General features: G+C 46.0%; 1 protein-coding gene across 1 annotated transcript in view; it reads left to right on the top strand.

Annotated features, from left to right (window-relative positions):
- LOC141990707 (inter-alpha-trypsin inhibitor heavy chain H3-like) overlaps positions 1–10,591 on the top strand; it is a 62,552-nt gene extending 51,961 nt beyond the window's left edge. The window contains exons 16-20 of the mRNA XM_074958236.1: positions 2,633–2,746; positions 5,475–5,679; positions 7,115–7,287; positions 7,887–7,998; positions 8,618–10,591. Coding sequence (XP_074814337.1) covers positions 2,633–2,746; positions 5,475–5,679; positions 7,115–7,287; positions 7,887–7,998; positions 8,618–8,765 — 752 coding nt within the window. The 3' untranslated portion in view covers positions 8,766–10,591. The remainder of the gene's footprint in view (positions 1–2,632; positions 2,747–5,474; positions 5,680–7,114; positions 7,288–7,886; positions 7,999–8,617) is intronic.
- The last annotated feature ends 12,254 nt before the right edge of the window (positions 10,592–22,845 follow it).

Genomic DNA, 22,845 nt, shown 5'->3' on the forward strand with positions numbered 1-22,845 from the left:
CAGGGAACTGTACAGCGTAAGCTCAGGAAATTCGCCCCCTCCCTCAATGAGAGGAGGAAATATACACACACTGGTTTTAGACAAAGCAAAAACAAGTTTATTAACTACAAAAGATAGATTTTAAGTGATTATAAGGGATAGCAAACAGATCAAAGCAAATTACCTAGGAAATAAACAAAACACGTAAACTAAGCTTAATATACTAAAGAGATTGGATATCAATAGCAAATTCTCACCCTAAACCAGAGGTGGGCAAACTACAGCCTGCGGGCCACATCCAGCCCACTGGACCCTCCTGCCTGGCCCCTGAGCTCCTGGCCGGGGAGGCTAGCCCCCAGCCCCTCCCCTGCTGTTCCTCCTCCCCTGCAGCCTCATCTCACTGCGCCGCCAGCACAATGCTCTGGGCGGCAGGGCTGCGAGCTCCTGGGGCAGCGCAACTGCAGAGCCCGGCCTGACCCAGTGCTCTGTGCTGCGTGGTGGCGTGGCTGGCTCCAGCTGGGCAGCGCAGCTGTAGCACCACCAGCCACCAGTGCTCCAGGCAGCATGCTAAGGGGGCAGGGAGCAGAGGGGTTGGCTATGGGGCAGGGGAGTTCGGGGGGGGTGGTCGGGGCTAGGGGTGTGGATAGGGATCGGGGTGGTCAGAGGGCGGGGAACAGGGGGATTGAATGGGGGTAAGGGTCCTGGGGGCAATCAGGAAGGAAGGGGGGGTTGGATGGGGGGGGTGGGGGGTAGTTAGGGGCAGGGATTCCGGGGGTGGTCAGGGAGAAAGGGTGGTTGGATGGGGCAGGGATCCTGGCGGGGGGCAGTCAGGAATGAGAGGAGGGGTTGGATGGGGTGGCGGGGGGCAGTAACGGGTGGGGGTTCCAGGGGCGGTCAGGGGACGGGGGCGGGGGGTGGATGGGACAGGGGTCCCAAGGGGGGCCGTCAGGGGGCAAAAAGCAGGGGGGTCAGATGGGGGTGGGGGTCAGGCCATGCCTGGCTGTTTGGGGAGGCACAGCCTCCCCTAACCAGCCCTCCATACACTTTCGGAAACCCGATGCGGCCCTCAGGCCAAGAAGTTTGCCCGCCTCTGCCCAAAACAATGATACAAGCAGGCTGCAGGTTCTTAAGGGGCAAGCTGTGCTGGCTGACAGCTTAGAAACCCCAGTTGTTCCATTCACAGGCTAAAAATTCCTTTAGCCTGGGTCCTGCACTTCCCCCCAGTTTAGTCTTTGTTCCTCACACGCTTCCAGGAGTCTTCTTGAGTGGGGAGTCAGTGAAGAACCTCGATGATGTCACTCCCCTGCCTTATATAGCTTTTGCATATGGTGGAAACCCTTTGTTTCAAAGCTTGGATCCCAGGCCAGTTAGTGGAAAAACACTGGTATCCCAAGATGGAGTCCAGCACCAGATGACCTGGGGACATGTCCCTGTAGCGTCATAGCAGCCATGAGTCAGAGGCTGTTTGTAGAGTCCTCAGGAAGGCCCCGAGGTGAGAAATAAGCTTCTTCTCAGGCCTATAGTTCTCCCTAATGGTTCATTAGCTCTCATCTAGACTGAGAGTCTTTTGTCTAGTGGGTGTTGCCAATGTATAAACACATTTATAACACAGATATATAGTCACTATTCCTAACTTCAAATGCAAAAATAATACATGCATACAAATCGGATAATAATATTCAGTAAATCACAGCCTTTCCAGTGATATCTCACATGACCTAACTTGCATAGAAGACATCAGAATTACGCCATAATAATATAATAATAATATCACTGGGAAGAACGTAGGGTGCAGTGTCACAATCTCTCCCCCCTCCCATTGAGTAATGGGCCTACACTGTGCTTGGTTTTCCTTTTGCTTCTCATGTATTTGTAGAATCTTTTCTTTTTACCCTTTTGTCTCTAGCTAGTTTAATCTCATTTTGTGCTTTAGCCTTTCTCATTTTTGTCCCTACATGCTTGTGCTGTTTGTTTATATTCATCATTGGTAATTTGAACTAGTTTCCACTTTTTGTAGGATTCTTTTTTTGAGTTTCAGATCACTGAAAATCTCCTGGGTAAGCAAGGGTGGTCTCTTGCCATACTTCCTATCTTTTTTATGCAGTGGGGTAGTTTGCTCTTGTGCCCTTAATAATGTCTCTTTGAAAAACTGCCAACTCTCTCGAACTGTTTTTCCCCTTAGCCTTGCTTGCCATAAGATCTTACCTATCAACTCCCTACGTATGCTAAAGTCTGCCTTCTTGAAATCCATTATCTTTATTGTGCTGTTGTCCTTCCTACTATTCCTTAGAATCATGAACTCTACCATTTCATGATCACTTTCACCCAAGCAGCCTTCCGCTTTCAAATTCTCAACCAGTTCCTCCCTATTTGTCAAAAACAAATCTAGAAAAGCCTCCCTACTTTCTGAAAAAATTGTCTCCAATGCATTCCAAGAACTTGTGGGTAATCTGTCCCCTGCTGTATTATTTTCCCAACAGATGTCTGGGATTTTGTTCACATCTATTTTGTTCTTCTTTGTTGCACTCCTAGTGAAGGTTGTTGGGTGGAGAGTCTAAATACTAATTATCTCAGCCATAACTTACTGTTTCTTTATCACCGAGAGGCTGCTTTTGTAAGTCATTTAATCTGAGACATTGTAATGTGTTTGCAGTTGATGGAGATCCACATTTCCTTATAGACGTGCCACAGAAAAAAGACCATCTTTGCTTCAATATCAATTTAGACCCAGGTGTGGTGTTAAACCTAGTAAATGACCCTGATACAGGTGAGTTAATATTAATCTAAAGTAAAAGGGCACTTCTCCCTGGTGTGAGGTTTATCTGCCACATATCCCCATACTAGGCATTTAAGTGGGTGTAGTGAGGGTTTACAGGGCTCCTATCATATAGCCCACTGGTTCTCAAACTTTAGCAACCAAAGGACCCCCATTTTGATTTACAATTTTTGCAGACCCCAAAACCCACTGCTCCATCCTAGGCCCTGCCCGCACTCCACCCCAGGCCCTGCCCCCACTCTACTGCTTCCCCCAAGGCACCACCCCCGCCCCACCTCTTCCCGCCCTGCTCTACTCCCACCTTTCCTCTTCCCCACCTCTTTCTGCTCCTCCCCCTCCCTCTCAGCGTCTGCTGCACACCAGCTGTTCCCAGACCTGACTTGTGGAGTACCCTCGCGACCCCCAGGGGTCCATGGACCTCTGTTTGAGAAACCCTGATATAGCCCATAAATAAGAACATACATAAGAACATAAGAATGGCCCTAATGGGTCAGACCAACGGTCTGTCTAGCCCAGTATCCTGTCATAGAATCCTTGAATATCAGGGTTGGAAGGGACCTCAGGAGGTCATCTAGTCCAACCCTGTGCTCAAAGCAGGACCAATCCCCAACTAAATCACCCCAGCCAGGGCTTTGTCAAGCCTGACCTTAAAAACCTCTAAGGAAGGAGAATCCACCACCTCCCTAGGTAACGCATTCCAGTGTTTCACCACCCTCCTAGTGAAAAAGTTTTTCCTAATATCCAACCTAAGCCCCCCTCAATGCAACTTGAGACCATCGCTCCTTGTTCTGTCAAACCAGTGCCAGGTGCCCCAGAGGGAATGACCAGAACAGGTAATCATTAAGTGATCCATCCCCTGTCGCTCGTTCCCAACTTCTGGCAAACAGAGGCTAGGGACACCATTCCTGCCCATCCTGGCTAATAGCCATTGGTGGACCTATCCTCCATGAATTTATCTAGTTCTTTTTTGAACCTTGTTACAGTCTTGGCCTTCACAACATCCTCTGGCAAGGAGTTCCACAGGCTGACTGTGCGTTGTGTGAAGAAATACTTCCTTTTATTTGTTTTAAACCTGCTGCCTATTAATTTCATTTGGTGACCCCTAGTTCTTGTGTTATGAGAAGTAGTAAACAACACTTCCTTATCTACTTTCTCTACCCCATCATGATTTTATAGACCTCAATCATATCTCTTTTCCAAGCTGAAAAGTCCCAGCCTTATTAATCTCTATTCATACGGCAGCTATTCCATACCCCTAATAATTTTTGGTGCCCTTTTCTGAACCTTTTCCAATTCCAATATTTTTTTTTGAGATGGGGCAACCACATCTGCACACAGTATTCAAGATGTGGGTGTACCATGGATTTATATAGAGACAACATGATATTTTCTATCCTATTATCTATCCCTTTCTTAATTATTCCCAGCATTCTGTTCGCTTTTTTGACTGCTGCTGCACATTGAGTGGATATTTTCAGAGAACTATCCACAATGACTCCAAGATCTTTCTTGAGTGGGAACAGCTAATTTATACCCCATCATTTTATATGAGTAGTTGGGATTATGCTTTCCAGTGTGATTACTTTGCATTTATCAACATTAAATTTCATTTGCCATTTTGTTGCTCAGTCACCCAGTTTTGAGAGATCCTTTTGTAGCTCTTCGCAGTCTGCGTGGGTCTTAACTATCTTTAGTAATTTTGTATCATCTGCAAATTTTGCCACCTCACTGTTTACCCCTTTTTCCAGATCATTTATGAATATGTTGAACTCTCCACTCCCTACCCCTAGGATTCAGCTTGCTCTGTAAATCCCCTCACACTTCCTGCAGCAAAGAGGACAGAGAAAAGGACTTTGGTCTGTGAAGACTTCAGGTCTCTCCTTTTCCTGAGGTCTACCAGCGAAATTCCAGGTCTCTTATTTCTGGAGGCTGGCCTTTTATCTGCGTTGGACAATGGCCTCAAGTTGCAATAAGCTAAATATTCCTACCAATTCTTAACATTCAATTTCTAAGTCCTTTTTCTATTCAACTTAACTGTGTATCCACGATGGTGTAAGGAAGATGATAAAAACCTACCAGGCCTGAATAGGAAAAATTCCTTCCCGCCCCCCTAAAACAGGTGATCCGTCAGACCCAAGACATCCTTAAAAAAAACAGTTCCTATGCTATCTAACTATGTGGAGGGAGTGTGGGTTTAGATAAAATGGGACAAGAGGCTTGAGAAATCTCAGGCAAGAGTTTAAGTTGATGATCATGGGGAACAATCCCTTATCCCTTTGGCTAGTCAAAGGGTGGAGCAGCGCCCCTGGGAAGGAGGTGCCTACTCCTGCATACACTCCCCCTTTCATTCCAAAGCTGTCTGGTGCCTTCTGGATCCAATCAAGTCTCCCACCCACTAAACCAAGTGGAGGCATTCGGCTCATCCATCTCTTTAAGTGATATACGACCTGAAACTTGCTAAACTAATGCTCCCTAATGCAACTGCTATGTCAGTGGTCTAAAGCTTCATGTGCAGGAGAGGCCAAAATGAAAAGAAATACAGGCAAGAGACTGAAGGAGAGAAAGGTGGAGTAGTAAACTGGCAGCCAGTGAAAGGATTGGAAATTATGCTATAAAGTGGTTCAGCTGCATAGTACTTTCCTTCTCCACGTCATTCCTCAACATTTCCTGATCAGAATCTATCTGTACAGTAATAGCACATTTTGTTCCTTTATAACAGGCATCACAGTTAATGGGCAGCTTATTGGAAAAAAGAAAGTCAGCAACAATGGACAGACCCAGAAAACGTATATTGGAAAACTTGGGATTGTAAATACACAACTGGATTTAAAAATAGAAATAACGACTGAAAAAATCACCCTCCAGAATGGCAGAAAGACAGCCACTTTTACCTGGCTTGATACAATCACCCTACAAAAGGAAGGGTAAAGTACAACACAAAAGCCCAGACTTGTTCAAGAATGTTCAAACTTATGAAAACATTAGTGTCTAAATGTAATTAAGGCTGATGGCAGTGGCAATCTGATTGACAAATCCTTGGAAGCCACGTACCCTGTTCGTGCATTCAATTGCTTGTTTCAATACTGTTATGAGTGCGGCTTGGGAGGAAGAAATAAAGTAGAAACATTGCTCAGAGGTACCAAGAAAATATGTGTTATTGGAGCTATGGAAATGTTCAGATGCTTAGAGAGGGGTTGGTGCTTCACATTCTGCTGATGAACAAATGAAACAATTTTTTGTACTTCTGAAGTCCAGGCCTAGCTGGACTCATGTGTGGAGGAAGAGAGGAGACAAGAAGAGGCTTGTTTGTGCAACAGTTCTACACAAAAACAGTACTGGGCCAGATCTTCTCCTGATATAAATCAGCACAGTTCAAATGACCCAGTGGAGCTAATCTGATTTACACCAGCTGATGATTTGCTCTAGTGATTTTAAGCATCAGCCCAAGAGAGAGAGAGGAAGTCATGAAATGTGTACAGAACAACTTGAACTGCACAAATATCTGAATAACTAATTTTTCTGAATCCATTTTAAAAGTGGTTTATTTTTTACTTTGACTTCACTTAAGCTCTAAGACAACAATACAACTTTATTTTGGGACTCGACCTCAGTGTTACAAGGGGTAACAACTATTTGATTTACCACTCTCAAGCAAATACTTGGGGTCTGAGGGTTGTTTGAATGTGCAAATATTTTTACAAGCTCATAGCAAAGCGCTCTCATCGTGGGGGCTTGTCACTGAGAAAGCCAACAAAATTTTTAAATTGTATTTATAGAACTAAATTTTCACCATTTTTTTCTCTTGAAGATGTGTTCATAACATAAAAAGAATTGTGTATATAAACAAAAGGCTCAGCCTCTGGTCATGCTAGGTGCTGATTCAAGAAAGCACTTCAGCACACACTTAGTTGAGCATATGTTTAAGTGCTGTCCCAAACAAGGATGCTTTTCTGAATTAGGATCTTAGATATGAACAGTACCATCCTACAGCTACCTACAAACATAAAGACCTCTGCATCTGTATGGAACCCCATTGACATCAGTGGAGCTCCAGATGAGCACAGGAGTATCTGTGTGTGCATACAGTTTCAGGATTGAGGTTTTAGTCTCTTCACTCTTCAATTCTTTGCTACCACATATTAAACGTCACTTGTTGAAATATTTTGTTTGATTTATGGATCTTCCAGAAAGTTTTGTTTAAAACCCCCCCCCATCTTACTCTGCCAGATGGATTTTCCATAGATCCCCTGGTCTGTTAGTTAACTTATTGTCCACAATATTAAATGCTGAAAACCAAAACTGAACAGTTGTGAGGTCTCTTCACAAATTTTATCTTTCACCCTTCTTCTCCTGCTGCAGTTTGACTATGGAGATAAACAGGGAAAAGAATCTAGTGCTTTCATTCAGAGATGGTGCAACTTTTATTGTTGTTTTGCATCGAGTGTGGAAGAAGCGTCCTCTACACCAGGACTTCCTAGGATTCTACACACTGGATAGTCACAAGGTGTCTGAACACACCCATGGCTTATTAGGTAGGAATTCACGTCCATTGAAATGGATGAACACTACCTTAATTTAAAAGACTGACATTTTCCTGACTGGTTCATTTAGGGAAAAGTAATCATGTGTCCACATTCTCAGAGCTAAGATGTACAGAATATTTTAAAAGTATCACCTCCTGTATATTAACTCTTTCATTGTATCTGGTCCTAGTTTGTATATTAAAAATAAAAATGGGATGAAGGGCTATAACTTCAATAAAAAACTGCATTATGGAAAAACCTGAGAATATGAAAACATGCTCTGTAAGCGAGAGAGAGTGTATAGCTCATTCTCTTGGGGTAAGTGCAGAAGTTTTCCCAACAGTTTCCCAACAGCATATTTTCGTATGCTTTGTTTAGGCTAGTTTTAAATGTCTCGATATAGGATTCTACTGCTTCTCTTGGGAGATATGCCATAGACTAACAGGTCTCCCCATTAGGAAGTTTTTCTGGGAATTTCAAAATTTCCTTCTCTTAATTTCATCCCCTCACCGCTAGTTATACCTCTTTGTATGTATCCAATGTAGCTGACAGCCATCAGTTGATTTTACAGCAGTTTTTAATATTGTATTTTTTTCCCTTATTTTCAGGACAGTTTTTCCAGCACATTGATTTTGAAGTTTTTGACATCCGTCCTGGATCTGACCCTGAGAAACCACATGCCACAATGATTGTCAAAAACAATAAACTGACAGTAACTAGGTAACCAAATGATTAGGAAATACTTCCTTAATCGGAAAAGATCTGTAATTTTGGGGGGGAAGATAGGAACATTCTCTAGCTGTTACAGTACAGGACTGGGTTCGGTTCTTTTTTCCATAAAAGACAGGCAACACAATAGTCTCCCTGAGAGACAGAGCACAGTGTGAGAGTCTCCTTCTGTAAGAATCTCCATCTTGAACTGTTTCACAGCACAGCATTCTTCCCCAAGTGAACAGGCAGGAACCTTACATCTACAAAGGTGCAGGACATAACAACAAAATTATAACTTCTCCTTACAATTATTTAGCTACATATTCCTGATAATGCAACAGACTTGCTGTTTGACCTTGGAAAAGCCACTTAAACCCAGTTTACACTCGAAAAAACTACCTGTTGTTGCCTAGAAGGTACCAACTGAATGGATCCAGCATGATTTAGTGGCAAGTGTAGACAAAGACCGCTACTGTATTCATAGGTACATACTAGTCTAACCAATTTATACAAAGACAAACCTGGTAAAATTGCTAAGCTCACAAACAGACAGATTCAGAATCAGAGATGCACCACATTACAAAGTACTATTATTTTGGTTAATTCATGCTTTTTGTCTTTGTTTCAGGGTTAGTGAGAAAGATTACGGAAAAGACCCCAGTCATGGAACAATCATCCCCTGCTGGTTTATTCATAACAATGGTACAGGACTGATTGATGGAGCTCACACCGACTATATTGTTTCCAACCTATTTAGCACACCATTTATAAACTAAGCAACAAACGTACATGTGCAATCTCATACTTTAAATAAAATGCTTCCTAATAACCAAGAAAGAGTTAGCTACAAGAAAACAATACAGAAAAATAAAGTTGCTTTTACTCATTATTAAATGAAGCTGATCGCTGCAGTTTTTATTCTTTGATACTTTCCCAACTTTGACGCACATGGCATGTCTCAGTAGTCACTTTTGAGTAAATATTATGATCTGGATAGTAATTTTGTCTCCCTTTGGCCTGCGGCATGTGTACATCTAGTATAATGTTTACATGTTTGCTTCAACTATAGACTGTGAGATCTGCTCCTGCTCACATTAAAGTCAATGGCAAAACGTGCATAAACTCCAGTGGGAACAGAATTGTGCCCATTAGTTGTGCCTGGTGGCCCAGTCAATGTGGGTAGCTAGTCACACCAGGAAAGAAAAGTGTACCACTTGATTCTTATTCACCTGACAGGGCAGCATGGTGCATTTATGCCTGCACAGCCTTCTATGCAGAGAGAAAAGGAGCTTCTGTCAGATCAAAGTCTCAACATGTAGGATAGATTTTACTGTTCAGAGGCATTTCTTACCCTTTCCTGGCTTATTTTCCCCAGCCCCTTTGGGAATCAGGTGTCTATGCTGTTTCCAGGAGCTCCTGTTCTCTTACTAAGCTTAAATGGCAGGCAGATGACAGCTGCTGCAAGGCTTCTGGATTCTCAGAATAGGTTTAATCCTTCATGTACCAACAACTGGGATGGTTCCTCCAAAGTGTCAAACATCATATGTAACATTAAACATACATCCATGAAGATAAAATCCGTGTTTGGCAATTTTAACATAAAATTAAGATTAATAGAGGACTTTTCAGTTGTACTTTACTTTTCAAGAGATGTGCATCTAATTTCCAAACATGCATCATTTATAACATTGGCACAACATTATGCCTTTACAACTCAGAAATATGTATTTGTTTACCCAAGTGTTCTACAAGATAATACAAAGTGACTTGATTCCTGATGCCTGGTCTAAACAGAGGAGCATTATTGGCAGAGTTGGGGGCGGGGAGGGGAGCAGGACTGGAATAATTTGAGGTGTTGCAGGACAAGATTTAATTGCATTGGTAAACCTTTATGTAGTTCCAGAACTGGAATAATTGAAGATGGGGAAAGGGATGTTGTGACAGTCTATACTTTTATGGTCATCAATTTTACAAGACTATGATAAATTTTGTACAAAGTATGTCTTGTGAAATATCATTTAAAACATCATCTTCTGCTGAACATTATTGTCCTGGTAAAATAGGTGTATCAACATTGTATGTAAAGTTATATGTTTCTACTGTTTAACATTGCTGTAACGTGTTCCAGAGTTAGAAAAGCAGGCCCAAAGCAGTTTTTCAGAGACAAAGAAACACTAGGAACCCAGCCAGGTGTTAGAGTTATCACCGGTTTAAACAGCCATTCTTCAGCAATGGAAGGGATAAACAAGAAATTTACATTTCATCACAGAGATGGTTCAATCTGCACGTCCACAAGAGACTACTTGTCACCTGCACCCCAGGTGGGGGTAATACTCAAAAATGGGAGCGTGGTAGAGAGAGAGAGAGAGAGAGAGAGAGTGGCCTCCATTTCACCTCTTCTCCTCCCATCTCTCTGCTCATGACATTGACTACCCTCAAAGAACTGAATTAAGGGGGAGTGATCCCAGGCTGAAAGGAGACCCAGCCTGTGAAATTTACAACAGCATATGGTGAGACAAAACCTTTGCTTTTAAGTTCACTTAGCTTGTTAAATTAGGTATTAGCTTGCATATTACTCTTTTATTTTCTTTTATAACCAATCCTGACTTTTATGCACCATCATTTGTAATCACTTAAAATCTATCTTTCTGTAGTTAATAAACTTATCTTATTGTTTTACCTTAACCAATGTGTTTGGATTAGAGTGTGTGGGAAACTCCATTTGGGATAACAAAGCTGGTACATGTATCATTTTCCTTTGATGAAATGATGGACTTTCTGTGAGCTTGCATTATTCAGCAGTGTGCTGGACTGTACAAGATGCACGTTCCTCGGGGAACAAGGCTGGTAATTTAAATTTGCCGGTGTCACCCTGTATGTAATTATTGAGTGACTGGTCAGATTGCTCGTGTTTAGCTGGAAGTGGATTTGCATGCTGAAGGCTATGTGAGCAGACCAGGAGTGGCTGCTCTGACAGTAAAGCAATGTAAAAGGCACCCCAGGCTAGAAAGTTAATGGGACACAGCTGTATCCTTGGTAATGTCACAGATGTAAAGGCCAGAAAGGATGTACACGGGCAGAGCTGGGAACAAAGGTTGACTTAACTCACTCAGTGGCTTGAGACAACAGACAGAAGAAACTTTTTGTGTATGTAAGTACAGTATTAGGTCATTGGGAAAGGGGCTGACAGGAAAATGCCCAACGCTTTTATCATATGACATTGAAAAAAAATTAAAATTGCCATATTGTTTGGTATGAATCAGAGTTCCACTGATTCAGGAAAATGCAGTGCTTCTCCTTTTTTTGTGATGCCATATTTCACATGGTCCATCGGCACAACACAAGTAGGCAGAATTCCTGGAATGATGACAAGCATGAGCTCAGTAAATAACAGAACTTGTATTTATTACTAGAAGAGGGGACAGAGGCAGCTCCCCTGTTGGTGCTACTGAGTCCACAAACACTTTTACTCTACCTCAGCACGCAGCACACACCCAACTGTGCATTTCCTCTCAGGGCTACTTCCTGAGTCAGAGTCCTTCCTGCTTGGGAGGAGCCACAGACTTTGAGGCTGTGTCACCCACAGACCCAGCCATCACACTAATTCTGTTACGCTGCTCCTCCTCTTGGAAGAGATGCATCCTCACAACAAACCACATGATCAACAGAACAAACTATGAAAACACAATCTTTATGCCAAACTGGCATGCTGGTATGTTGATTGCTACTCAGAGAGGAAATGTCACTTTTGTCATAACCAGGAGTGCTCTAGGTTGGGACCTATTGCTTCCCTGGCAGGAAAAAAATCCCCTTATTTAGTGCCATGCTTTAACATTGGAGGGTCTCTTGCTAAATTGGCTACCTGGATCAGTATAACTCTTTTTTTGCAGTTCCAAGTGACCGTGTCATCACCAAATCCATACCTTACCAATGTCCCAACAGATAGCTCCATAATGCTGTCTGGTCTGTCATTATTTTCTATACCTTGGCTCAAATTACCCCTTTCACACTTGAGGGGATTATTACATTTTCTACCAGCATTAACTATATATATCAGTGGCATAATTCCAGAAAATTACAGGGATGTGTTTTCCAATTATAGTACATGTTTTATCCCTCACGTTAAGGTTGACTCCATACCTCGTCAGAAAATCAGTTCCAACCAATGCCCCTCGATCAAAGTCCTTTTCCACAATGAAATCTCATACCAATTTAAGGTTGTCAATTTCTATAGTGGTTTGCCAAATCTGTTACATTCAGCCTTTGACTATTAACCAGTCTGACTACCCCCAAAGTAGGGCATAAGTTTCTGAGAGCTGTGCCTAGAGGCTTCTTTTCCTACCTTTTCAGACAACACAGCAGCTTGTGCCCCAGAATTGATTGGATCTCACATAAGACTCCCTCAATCTTCCTGGGCAGATAGATGCCACTCCCCCCATCAGCACTCGCATAACTTGGTGGCCTAGCATTTGCCAGTAAATAGCTTGTGGCACTGTTTCCTGCACGAGTCCATCCAACAGCAGTTTTCATCAGTGGGCAGTGTGGTTTTAAGTGGCTAGACTGTCCATATTTCCAGCAGGCCTGATCCTCTACAGCATTTGCTAATTGAACCCTACTCAGAGCATTGCCTTGTTCTTCTTAACCGAAAACCTGCATGCCTCAAGCTCAGTGTCTTTTGTCCCTGTGGCGTTACCTGCTGCCTTTCCATCGAAAACTGTCTGACTTGCCTAATCATAACAAGGAGTAATGGTCTCAAGTTGCAGTGGGGGAGGTTTAGGTTGGATATTAGGAAAAACTTTTTCACTAGGAGGGTGGTGAAGCACTGGAATGCGTTACCTAGGGAGGTGGTGGAATCTCCTTCCTTAGAGGTTTTTAAGGTCAGGCTGGGATGATTTAGTTGGGGATTGGTCCTGCTTTGAGCAGGGGGTTGGACTAGATGACCTCCTGAGGTCCCTTCCAACCCTGATATTCTGTGATCAGTATTTCCACTGCTTCCCGCAGACTTACTGATCCCTCCCCCCATTGCTGTGTCCCTGAGCTCCATGACCCTGGATTCTCGCTGCTCCCTCACGTCTTTCTCGCTCATGGAACTGCTCCAGTTCATTTGCTAGCGTGATGGCTTTATCAAGCACCTGGAGTTTTGCACTCCACAGTTGTAGCTGGACATCCCCCCATTAGCAATGATGTGGTCTCGCACTAGGCTGACCTGTTCTACTCTGTCCCATCCTGGGCAGGCTTTTGCTGCTCAAACATTATATATAGTGCTCTTTGTTCTGTCGGTGGGAGATTTATTATCTCAAAGACTTTTGTAACTATTCAAGATGCTGCACTCCACAAAGATGCTTCAAATTGTAGCTGCCAAGACAAAATTTTGACATACACTATAGGGATAGAGTATTTTTAACAGCAGCAGCCTTGTCGTGGACCTTACCAGAGAAGATTAGACAGAGCCCGACCACATTCAGGACTAACTGTCACGCCCAACAGTTTGCTAAGGCCTTTACCCTGTCATGGCTTTTTCACATGTCCCTATCCCACATTTAGGGATTGTCTATATAGGGAAATTGACTGGAAAAGTTATTGTGGAATAAGCTATTCTGCAATAACTATTACCTAATACTGACCTGTGTGGGGACACTAGTCCAGAATAAAAGTCAGTGTATTTAAGAAGAATGGGAGTGCACTAATCATGCTGGAATAAAGTGATTTTTATTCCAGAATAGCGTGTGCATATAAGGAGCTATTTTGCTCAATTTCTGCATGGAGACCACCCCATATATTGGATGAGAAGAAGGAAAGAAGAGAAAAAAACCCAATAACCAAAAATGAAAACTAGTGACAAAAGGAAGACGTGAAAATTATTGCCAGTCAACGCATGCTCAATGCTATTAGTAATTGTTCTACGTTTGATCCTAAGCTCATTGAAATGAACAGAAAGATTGTCATTGACTTCAGTGGGCTTTGGATCAGGTTGTTATATACCACAGTAATAGAAAAAACCTAAGATGCATAGCTCTGCTTGCTATCAGTGGACAGAGACTCACATTAGAAGCATACTCTGAGGTTCGTTCTTTTTGTGTATTTATGTTTTTAATTCCATTATTATGAAAGAGTGAAATGTGGATACAAGAGAAAATTCTCCTCTAATACCCTATGCACCACAACTGAAGTCTTAACAGAGTTTTATGTATATGCTGTATGTGAGTGCAAATCTTCTCGTAACTGTTGTTCTTTGAGCTGTGTTGTTCATGTCCATTCCAATCAGGTGTGTGCGTGTGCACATGCATAGTAGTCAGAAGATTTTTCTCAGAGCAGCAACCATTGGGTCAGCTTGGGTGCCCCCTGGAGTTGCATCTTCTTGACGCTCAATATAGAGCCGGGCTGACCCACCACCCCCTCAGTTCCTTCTTGCCGGCTACTCCAACAGAGAGGTAGGAGGGTGGGTATTGGAATGGACATGAACAACACATCTCGAAGAACAACAGTTATGAGAAGGTGAGTAACCATTTTTCTTCTTCGAGTGCTTGTTCGTGTCCATTCCAATCAGGTGACTCACAAGCCCAAGTTGAGGAGGTGGGGTCAGAGTCGTCCACTGATTGGAGTACTTCTCTTCCAAAGGCCGCATCATTTCTGGCCTGCTGGGTGATTGCATAGTACCTGGTGAAAGTGTGTACGGAGGATCATGTCATTGCTCTGCAGATTTCCTGGGTGGGAACCTGAGCCAGGAACACCATTGACGAGGCCTGAGCCCTGATGAAGTGCGCGGTGATCGGAAGAGGGGGCACCTTTGCCAGGTTGTAGCACTCACTGATGTAGGACGTGATCCATGAGGAAATTCACTGAAAAGAGACAGAAATAACTGGACCAACTGTTGGAATGGCTTCGTTCTCCTGATGTAGAAGGTTAGGGCTCTGCGGACATCCAATCAGTTAAGCCTTTGCTCCCTGCCGCTCGAGTGAGGCTTAGGATAGAATACTGGGAGGAAGATGTCCTGGTTCATCTGAAACTGGGAGACAACCTTCAGGAGGAAAGCCGGTTGGGGCCCAAGCTGAACCTTGTCCTTCCTGAACATAGTGTAAGGGGGCTCTGATGTCAGGGCCTTGAGCTCAGATACACTTCTGGCCGAGGTTATCGCTACCAGAAATGCTACTTTGTATGAGAAAGAGAGCGCAGGGAGCACATTGCCAAAGGTTCAAAGGGTGGTCCCATGAGTCTGGAAAGGACCAAATTGAGGTCCCAAGCTGGGACAGGCTGCCGGACACACAGGTATAGCCTGTCAGGACCTTTAAGGAAATGACTGACCATAGGGTTAGCAAAGACCGAGCGGCCCTCTGCCCCTGGGTGAAAGGCAGAGATGGTGGCCAAATGAACCCTTACTGCTGACATGGACACCCCCTGCTGCTTGAGATGGAGAAGATAGTCTAATATAAGTGGCACGGAGGCAAGTGTCAGGGATGAACCGTGCTGCGCTGACCAGATTGAAAATCTCTTCCACTTGGCAAGGTAGGTGGCTCTCATGGAGGGTTTTCTACTGCCAAGAAGGACTCGTCTAACGTGATCCAAGCAAGAGAGCTCTGTCAGGTTCATCCATGGAGCTTCCATGCCATGAGGTGCAGAGACTCGAGGTTCGGGCATTGGAGACGGCCGTGATCCTGAGTTAGTTAGTCTGGAAAGAGCAGCAAGGTGACTGGAGCTTCCATGGACATTTCCAGGCGTGATGAGTACCGGTGCTGGTGGGGCCAGGCTGGAGCTATCAATAGCACAGAAGCTTGTTCCCTCTGTATCTTGAGGAGCTCCTTGTGAATGCGCGGAATGGGCAGAAAGGTGTACAGTAGATGGCCTCTCCATGGGAGGAGGAACGTGTCCATGATGGAGCCTGGGCTGTGGTTTAGGAAGGAGGAAAACTGCTGGCACTTCATGTTGCGTTGCATGGCAAGCAGTTCTATCTGGGGAAAACCCCACTGATGGAAGATTGAGTTTGCCATGTCTGGGCAAAGGGACCACTCATGGCCGTGGAACGACCTGCTGAGATAGTCCGCCAACTTGTTCTGTATTCGACAGAGGTACAATGCTTGCAGATGTATCAAGTGCTCTACACAGAAGTCCCACAGCATGAGGGCTTCCTGGCACAAGGGAGAGGAACATGCACCCCCTTGTTTGTTGATATAGAACATCGCCCATGGTGTTGTCTGTCATAACGGATTCACAACTCCCTATTAAGTGGGCTCGGAAAGTCTGGCATGCCAGGCGTACCACTCTCAGCTCTCTGACACTGATACCTTGTGTTCTGAGTTCTCCCAAATGTGCTCCCCAGCCCAGAGCTGATGCATCCATCACTCGCAAGAGGGACAGGTGAGGGCGGGTGAACGGGACCCCTGCCCATACTACTTGTGGGTCGAGCCACCACAGGAGGGAGTCTAGTACCGGGAGAGGCAGGGTTACTATCCTGGCCAAACTGTCCCCGGACTGGCCGATACACTAACGCTAGCCATGCCTGAAGAGGTCGAAGTCTGAGTCTGGCATGCTGTAGTATGTAGGTACAAGCCGCCATGTGTCCCAGCAGTTTCAGGCAATTCCTTGCTGTGGTGGTGGGAAACTGCCTGAGACTTCGAATTATGTTGTTCAGAGGCCGAAACCTTGCTTCCGGGAGGTATGCCCTGGCCTGTCTTAAATCCAGTACCATCCCTATGAACTCTATCCACTGAACAGGGGACAGAGTCGATTTCTCCATATTGAGAGGAAGGTCCAATTTGTTGAACGTTGTTCTTATAAAGTTGACTTGTGCCTCCGCTTGAGTCCTGGATTGGCCCTTGATCAGCCAATCGTCAATGTATGGGAACACCTGCACCTGTCACCTGCACAGGAACGCAGCCATGACTGCCATGTACTTGGTGAACACTCGAGGTGCTGCTGACAGGCCAAATGGGAGGACAGTGAACTGGTAGTGGGTGCCGTTAAGCACAAACCTGAGGTATTTTCTGTGGGACGGAGTTATTGCTATGTGAAAGTACGCGTCCTTCAAGTTGGGGGCGACATGCCAGTCTCCTGCATCCAATGATGGGATGATGGAGGCCAGAGAGACCATGCGAAACTTGAGCTTCTTCACGAACCTGTTGAGTTCTCGCAGGTCTAGGATGGGCCTGAGCCCACTCTTGGCTTTCGGTATTAGGAAATACCAGGAATAGAAGCCCTTGCCATTTTGCTCCTGAGGAACCTCTTCCACTGCCCCTAGCAAAAGGAGGAAGTGTACCTCCTGTATAAGGAGTTGCTCATGAGAGGGGTCCCTGACGAGGGATGGGGAATGGGGGTGGAAGGGCAGGAGGGCACAGAATTGGATGGAGTATCCCCTCTCTACCATGCGGAGCACCCAGCAGTCCAAAGTGATACAGAACCATATACGGTAGAAAGGGGATAGTCGAGATGAAAGGGTAAGGCGGGGTAGATCCAGTTCTTGCTGTGGCGCACCATCCTCGACCGCACCTTCAGAAGGTTGGTTTGGGGCCGGAAGGTGGCTTGGGTTGGCCAGAGCCCTGGCCTGGGGATGGGTGCAGCCTTTTTCTGCCACTCCTATTTCTCCTCCAGGAACTGTACTGTTGGTTCTGTTGATAGAACCGCGGAGGAGACTCAGCCTGAAATGCTTTCTCTGTCTGGTGGGAGTGTGTAGGCCCAAGGATTTGAGGGTGGCTCTGGAGTCTTTCAGGCTATGTAGCCTTTTATCTGTCTTCTCTGAAAACAGAGGGGAGGTCCTGTATGGTCTGCTGGACCTCGTACGGGAGACCAGAGACCTGGAGCCAGGAGCCCCTTCTCATGGCCACCCCTGTAGCCATGACTCTCATGCTGGCATCAGCACCATCCAGTGCCACCTGGAGGGAAGCTCAGGAGATTAGCTTGCCCTCTTCAACCAAGGCCAAAAACTCGGCACAGGGGTCTAGGGGGAGGGGAGGAGCTCCACAAATTTTGCCATTGCCGCAAAGGTATTATAAGAGTACCGGCTGACAATGGCCTGTTTGTTGGAAATTCGGAGCTGCAACCCACCAGAAGAATAGAGCTTTCTCCCGAAAAGGTCGAATTGTTTAGCCTTCCTGTTTTGGGGGAGGGCCCTTGGAAACCTTGCTGCTTGTGCTAATTAGCGGCATCCACAACAAAGGAATCAGGTTGAGGGTGTGAATAAAGGTGTTCATAACCCTTAGAGGGCACAAAATATCGCCATTCATTGTGCTTGGCAGTGGGTGGCAATGAGGCTGGGGTCTGCCACAAGGTTTTGGTGGTGTCTGCAGTAGTTTTTATGAGTGACAGGGCAATACGGGATGGTCCAGAGGACTCGAGGATATCCACCATGGATTGGAGTCCTCGACCACCTCCTCTGCCTTGATGCCCAGACCCTGGGCAACCCAGCACAGCAACTCCTGCAACACCCAATTGTCTTCAAGCGCTGGGGCTATGGCGGTGCCCGCCAGACCCTCGTCCAGCGACAGCGAGGAGGAAGCCCCACAGAACAGCGGCTGCTCCCTGCCATCCGTGCCCAAGGCGTCCCGTGACTCTTGGGGATCCCGGACAGGCGCCAATGTGGACGGTGCTGTGCTCTGGCTGTTGGCACCGAACTCGGTGCCAATGTCAGCATCGGCACCGCTGCCGGTGGCGCTGTCTGTGCCGGAGCCACTGTCAGTGCTGTTGGTGGCGCAGGAGCCACTGTCAAACCCAGCGCTGGTAATAGCGGCACCACTGAAGCCAAAGCTGGTCCCGAAGCTGGTGCTGGCGATGGTGTCAGTGTCAGTGGTGGTGGCTCAGTGTCTGGTCGCTCAGCCGGTGGAATAAAGGTGGCCAAAGCCACCGAAGTCGCTGCTGAGCGGGATTCTTGGCTCCTTCCCTGGCTCTGGTGAAAGGCCCAGGGAGTCCAGAAGGGCCACTGAGATGGGTTCTGCCACTGCGGCAGTCACAGCGCCAAGTAAGCCCGTCTCTTCTGCACCAACCTGGACCTCCTGCTCCTGCTCTTATTGGAGCAGTAGGAGTCTGCCTCTCCCTCCAAAGTCTCTGAAAAGGAGGACCATGGAGGAGCCAAGCCTCGGGACACCGATAGTCGGGAACTTGGGGACTGAGTGGGCTCTCTCTCCGGAGGTGCCAGTGCCGTGGAGAAGGAGAGCGCCGGGACATCATCACTGGCTTCCCTCTTGATTGCACCCGGGGTTGCAGTGGTGTCCTAGGGGCTGAGAACAGAGCTGTGAGATGCAGCAAGTCTTGAGCTGCCTCAAAAGCCTCTGGTGTTGAGGGGAGTGGCAGTTGCTGGCCAGTAGGGTCTGGTGGGCCCAAAATCAACTGCCTTGCCTGGGCAGGAATCCACACGGCCCTGCCAGGGGACCTGGTGCTATGGCTCAATTGGGGTCTCTCAGCCGTCGGCTCCTTAGATTTGGCTGGAGGAGAACACTCCCTATTCCGGCATCTTTTTCTTCTGAGGCACCAGCGACTGAAACCGGTGCCTAGCCACTGATTAGCCTCAGGAGGAGCCGGGTCGGTGCCGAGTGTTTTGGGAGGAGTCCTTTCTCGGCACCGGTTCCCAGGATGATGGTGCCAGGGCACTCCGCGCCGACGAGGACGTACTGGGTGCGGGATCTGCCGACCCCGGATCTGAGTGGGGGTGAAGAGCTGCCTCCGTTAGGAGAACCTTAAGCTGCTGTTCCCTTTCTTTAATAGTTCTGGGATGGAACTCACGGCAGATCCTACACCAGTCCTTTTGGTGACCTTCCCCAGGCACCTTAAACAAGAAGCGTGGCATGCGCTCAGCCGTGAAGAACTATGTACGATAACGGAGATAAAAGTGCTTGCTAAGCAAGGACTATGGGACACTCCAGCTAACTGTCACTGGTGGTAAGAAGGAACTGAGGGGGTGGTGGGTTGGCAGGGCTCTATACTGAGCGCCATGAAGGCATGACTCCAGTGGGCACCCAGGCCAACCTGACAGCTGCTGCTGTGGGAAAAATCTTCTGGCTACCGTGCACATGCACACGTACACACCTGATTGGAATTGACATGAACAAGCACTTGAAGAAGAACTAGTGGTTAGTTATGACTCCTGATTGTATTCCTAGCGCTATTAATGACATACTGTATGACCTCTGACAATTATTTTTTCTTTGTTGTCTCAGTTTATCTGTAAAAATAATGGGCTACTATTTCATTAACCTCCTACATGTGTGGTAGGCCTTATTTCTGAAGTGTTTTGAGACCCTTTAAAGGAAAGTTGCCACAGAAGTGCAAAGGGTTATTTGACAATGTCATAGAATCATAGAATATCAGGGTTGGAAGGGACCTCAGGGGGTCATCTAGTCCAACCCCCTGCTCAAAGCAGGACCAATCCCCAACTAAATCATCCCAGCCAGGGTTTTGTCAAGCCTGACCTTAAAAACGTCTAAGGAAGGAGATTCCACCACCTCCCTAGGTAACGCATTCCAGTGTTTCACCACCCTCCTAGTGAAAACGTTTTTTCCTAATATCCAACCTAAACCTCCCCCACTGCAACTTGAGATCATTACTCCTTGTTCTGTCATCTGCTACCACTGAGAACAGTCTAGATCCATCCTCTCTGGAACCCCCTTTCAGGTAGTTGAAAGCAGCTATCAAATCCCCCCTCATTCTTCTCTTCCACAGACTAAACAATCCCAGTTCCCTCACCCTCTCCTCATAAATCATGTGTTCCAGTCCCCTAATCATTTTTGTTGCCCTCCGCTGATGTTTTCCAATTTTTCCACATCCTTCTTGTAGTATGGGGCCCAAAACTGGACACAGTACTCCAGATGAGGCCTCACCAATGTTGAATAGAGGGGAACGATCACGTCCCTTGATCTGCTGGCAATGCCCCTACTTATACATCCCAAAATGCCATTGGCCTTCTTGGCTACAAGGGCACACTGTTGACTCATATTCAGCTTCTCGTCCACTGTAACCCCTAGGTCCTTTTCTGCAGAACTGCTGCCTAGCCATTCAGTCCCTAGTCTGCAGCGGTGCATGGGATTCTTCTGTCCTAAGTGCAGGACTCTGCACTTGTCCTTGTTGAACCTCATCAGATTTCTTTTGGCCCAATCCTCTAATTTGTCTAGAAGAAAGAAAAGGAGTACTAGTGGCACCTTAGAGACTAACCAATTTATTTGAGCATAAGCTTTCGTGAGCTGTAGCTTATGCTCAAATAAATTGGTTAGTCTCTAAGGTGCCACTAGTACTCCTTTTCTTTTTGCGAATACAGACTAACACGGCTGCTACTCTGTAATTTGTCTAGGTCTCTCTGTATCTTATCCCTATCCTCCGGTGTCTCTACCTCTCCTCCCAGTTTAGTGTCATCTGCAAACTTGCTGAGGGTGCAATCCACACCATCCTCCAGATCATTTATGAAGATATTGAACAAAACCGGCCCCAGGACCGACCCTTGGGGCACTCCACTTCATACCAGCTGCCAACTAGACATGGAGCCATTGATCACTACCTGTTGAGCCCGACAATCTAGCCAACTTTCTATCCACCTTATAGTCCATTCATCCAGCCCATAATTCTTTAACTTGCTGGCAAGAATACTGTGGGAGACCATGTCAAAAGCTTTGCTAAAGTCAAGGAACAACACGTCCACTGCTTTCCCCTCATCCACAGAGCCAGTTATCTCGTCATAGAAGGCAATTAGATTAGTCAGGCATGACTTGCCCTTGGTGAATCCATGCTGACTGTTCCTGACCACTTTCCTCTCCTCTAAGTGTTTCAGAATTGATTCCTTGAGGACCTGCTCCATGATTTTTCCAGGGACTGAGGTGAGGCTGACTGGCCTGTAGTTCCCAGGATCCTCCTTCTTCCCTTTTTTAAAGATGGGCACTACATTAGCCTTTTTCCAGTCATCCGGGACTTCCCCTGATCGCCATGAGTTTTCAAAGATAATGGCCAATGGCTCTGCAATCACATCCGCCAACTCCTTTAGCACTCTCGGATGCAGCGCATCCAGCCCCATGGACTTGTGCTCATCCAGCTTTTCTAAATAGTCCTGAACCACTTCTTTCTCAACAGAGGGCTGGTCACCTCCTCCCCATGCTGTGCTGCCCAGCGCAGTAGTCAGGGAGCTGACCTTGTTTGTGAAGACAGAGGTGAAAAAAGCATTGAGTACATTCGCTTTTTCCACATCCTCTGTCACTAGGTTGCCTCCCTCATTCAGTAAGGGGCCCACACTTTCCTTGACTTTCTGCTTGTTGCTAACATACCTGAAGAAACCCTTCTTGTTACTCTTAACATCTCTTGCTAGCTGCAACTCCAGGTGTGATTTGGCCTTCCTGATTTCACTCCTGCATGCCCGAGCAATATTTTTATACTCCTTCCTGGTCATTTGTCCAATCTTCCACTTCTTGTAAGCTTCTTTTTTGTGTTTAAGATCAGCAAGGATTTCACTGTTAAGCCAAGCTGGTCGCCTGCCATATTTACTATTCTTTCTACACATCGGGATGGTTTGTCCCTGTAACCTCAATAAGAATTCTTAAAATACAGCCAGCTCTCCTGGACTCCTTTCCCCCTCATGTTATTCTCCCAGAGGATCCTGCCCAGCAGTTCCCTGAGGGAGTCCAAGTCTGCTTTTCTGAAGTCCAGGGTCCATATTCTGCCGTATTCCATATACCATTTCACATATCCAGGCACACAAAAAGATGCAGTCACCTTCTGATACCATATATGTGTGTAAGTTCTATGATATTAATAGACAGTCTGAAAGCTAAGTTTGAGCAGGAAATATATTGGAACCTGTTAAACGTGGCTCCTAGGTGTACAGGTCCCATAAAAGAAATGTTAGGATTATAACACTTCCAAACAAAAAATCCATTAGGAAACGATGCTTTTAAT

This window comes from Natator depressus, chromosome 7 (assembly GCF_965152275.1).
Source record: "Natator depressus isolate rNatDep1 chromosome 7, rNatDep2.hap1, whole genome shotgun sequence".
NCBI lineage: Eukaryota > Metazoa > Chordata > Testudines > Cheloniidae > Natator > Natator depressus.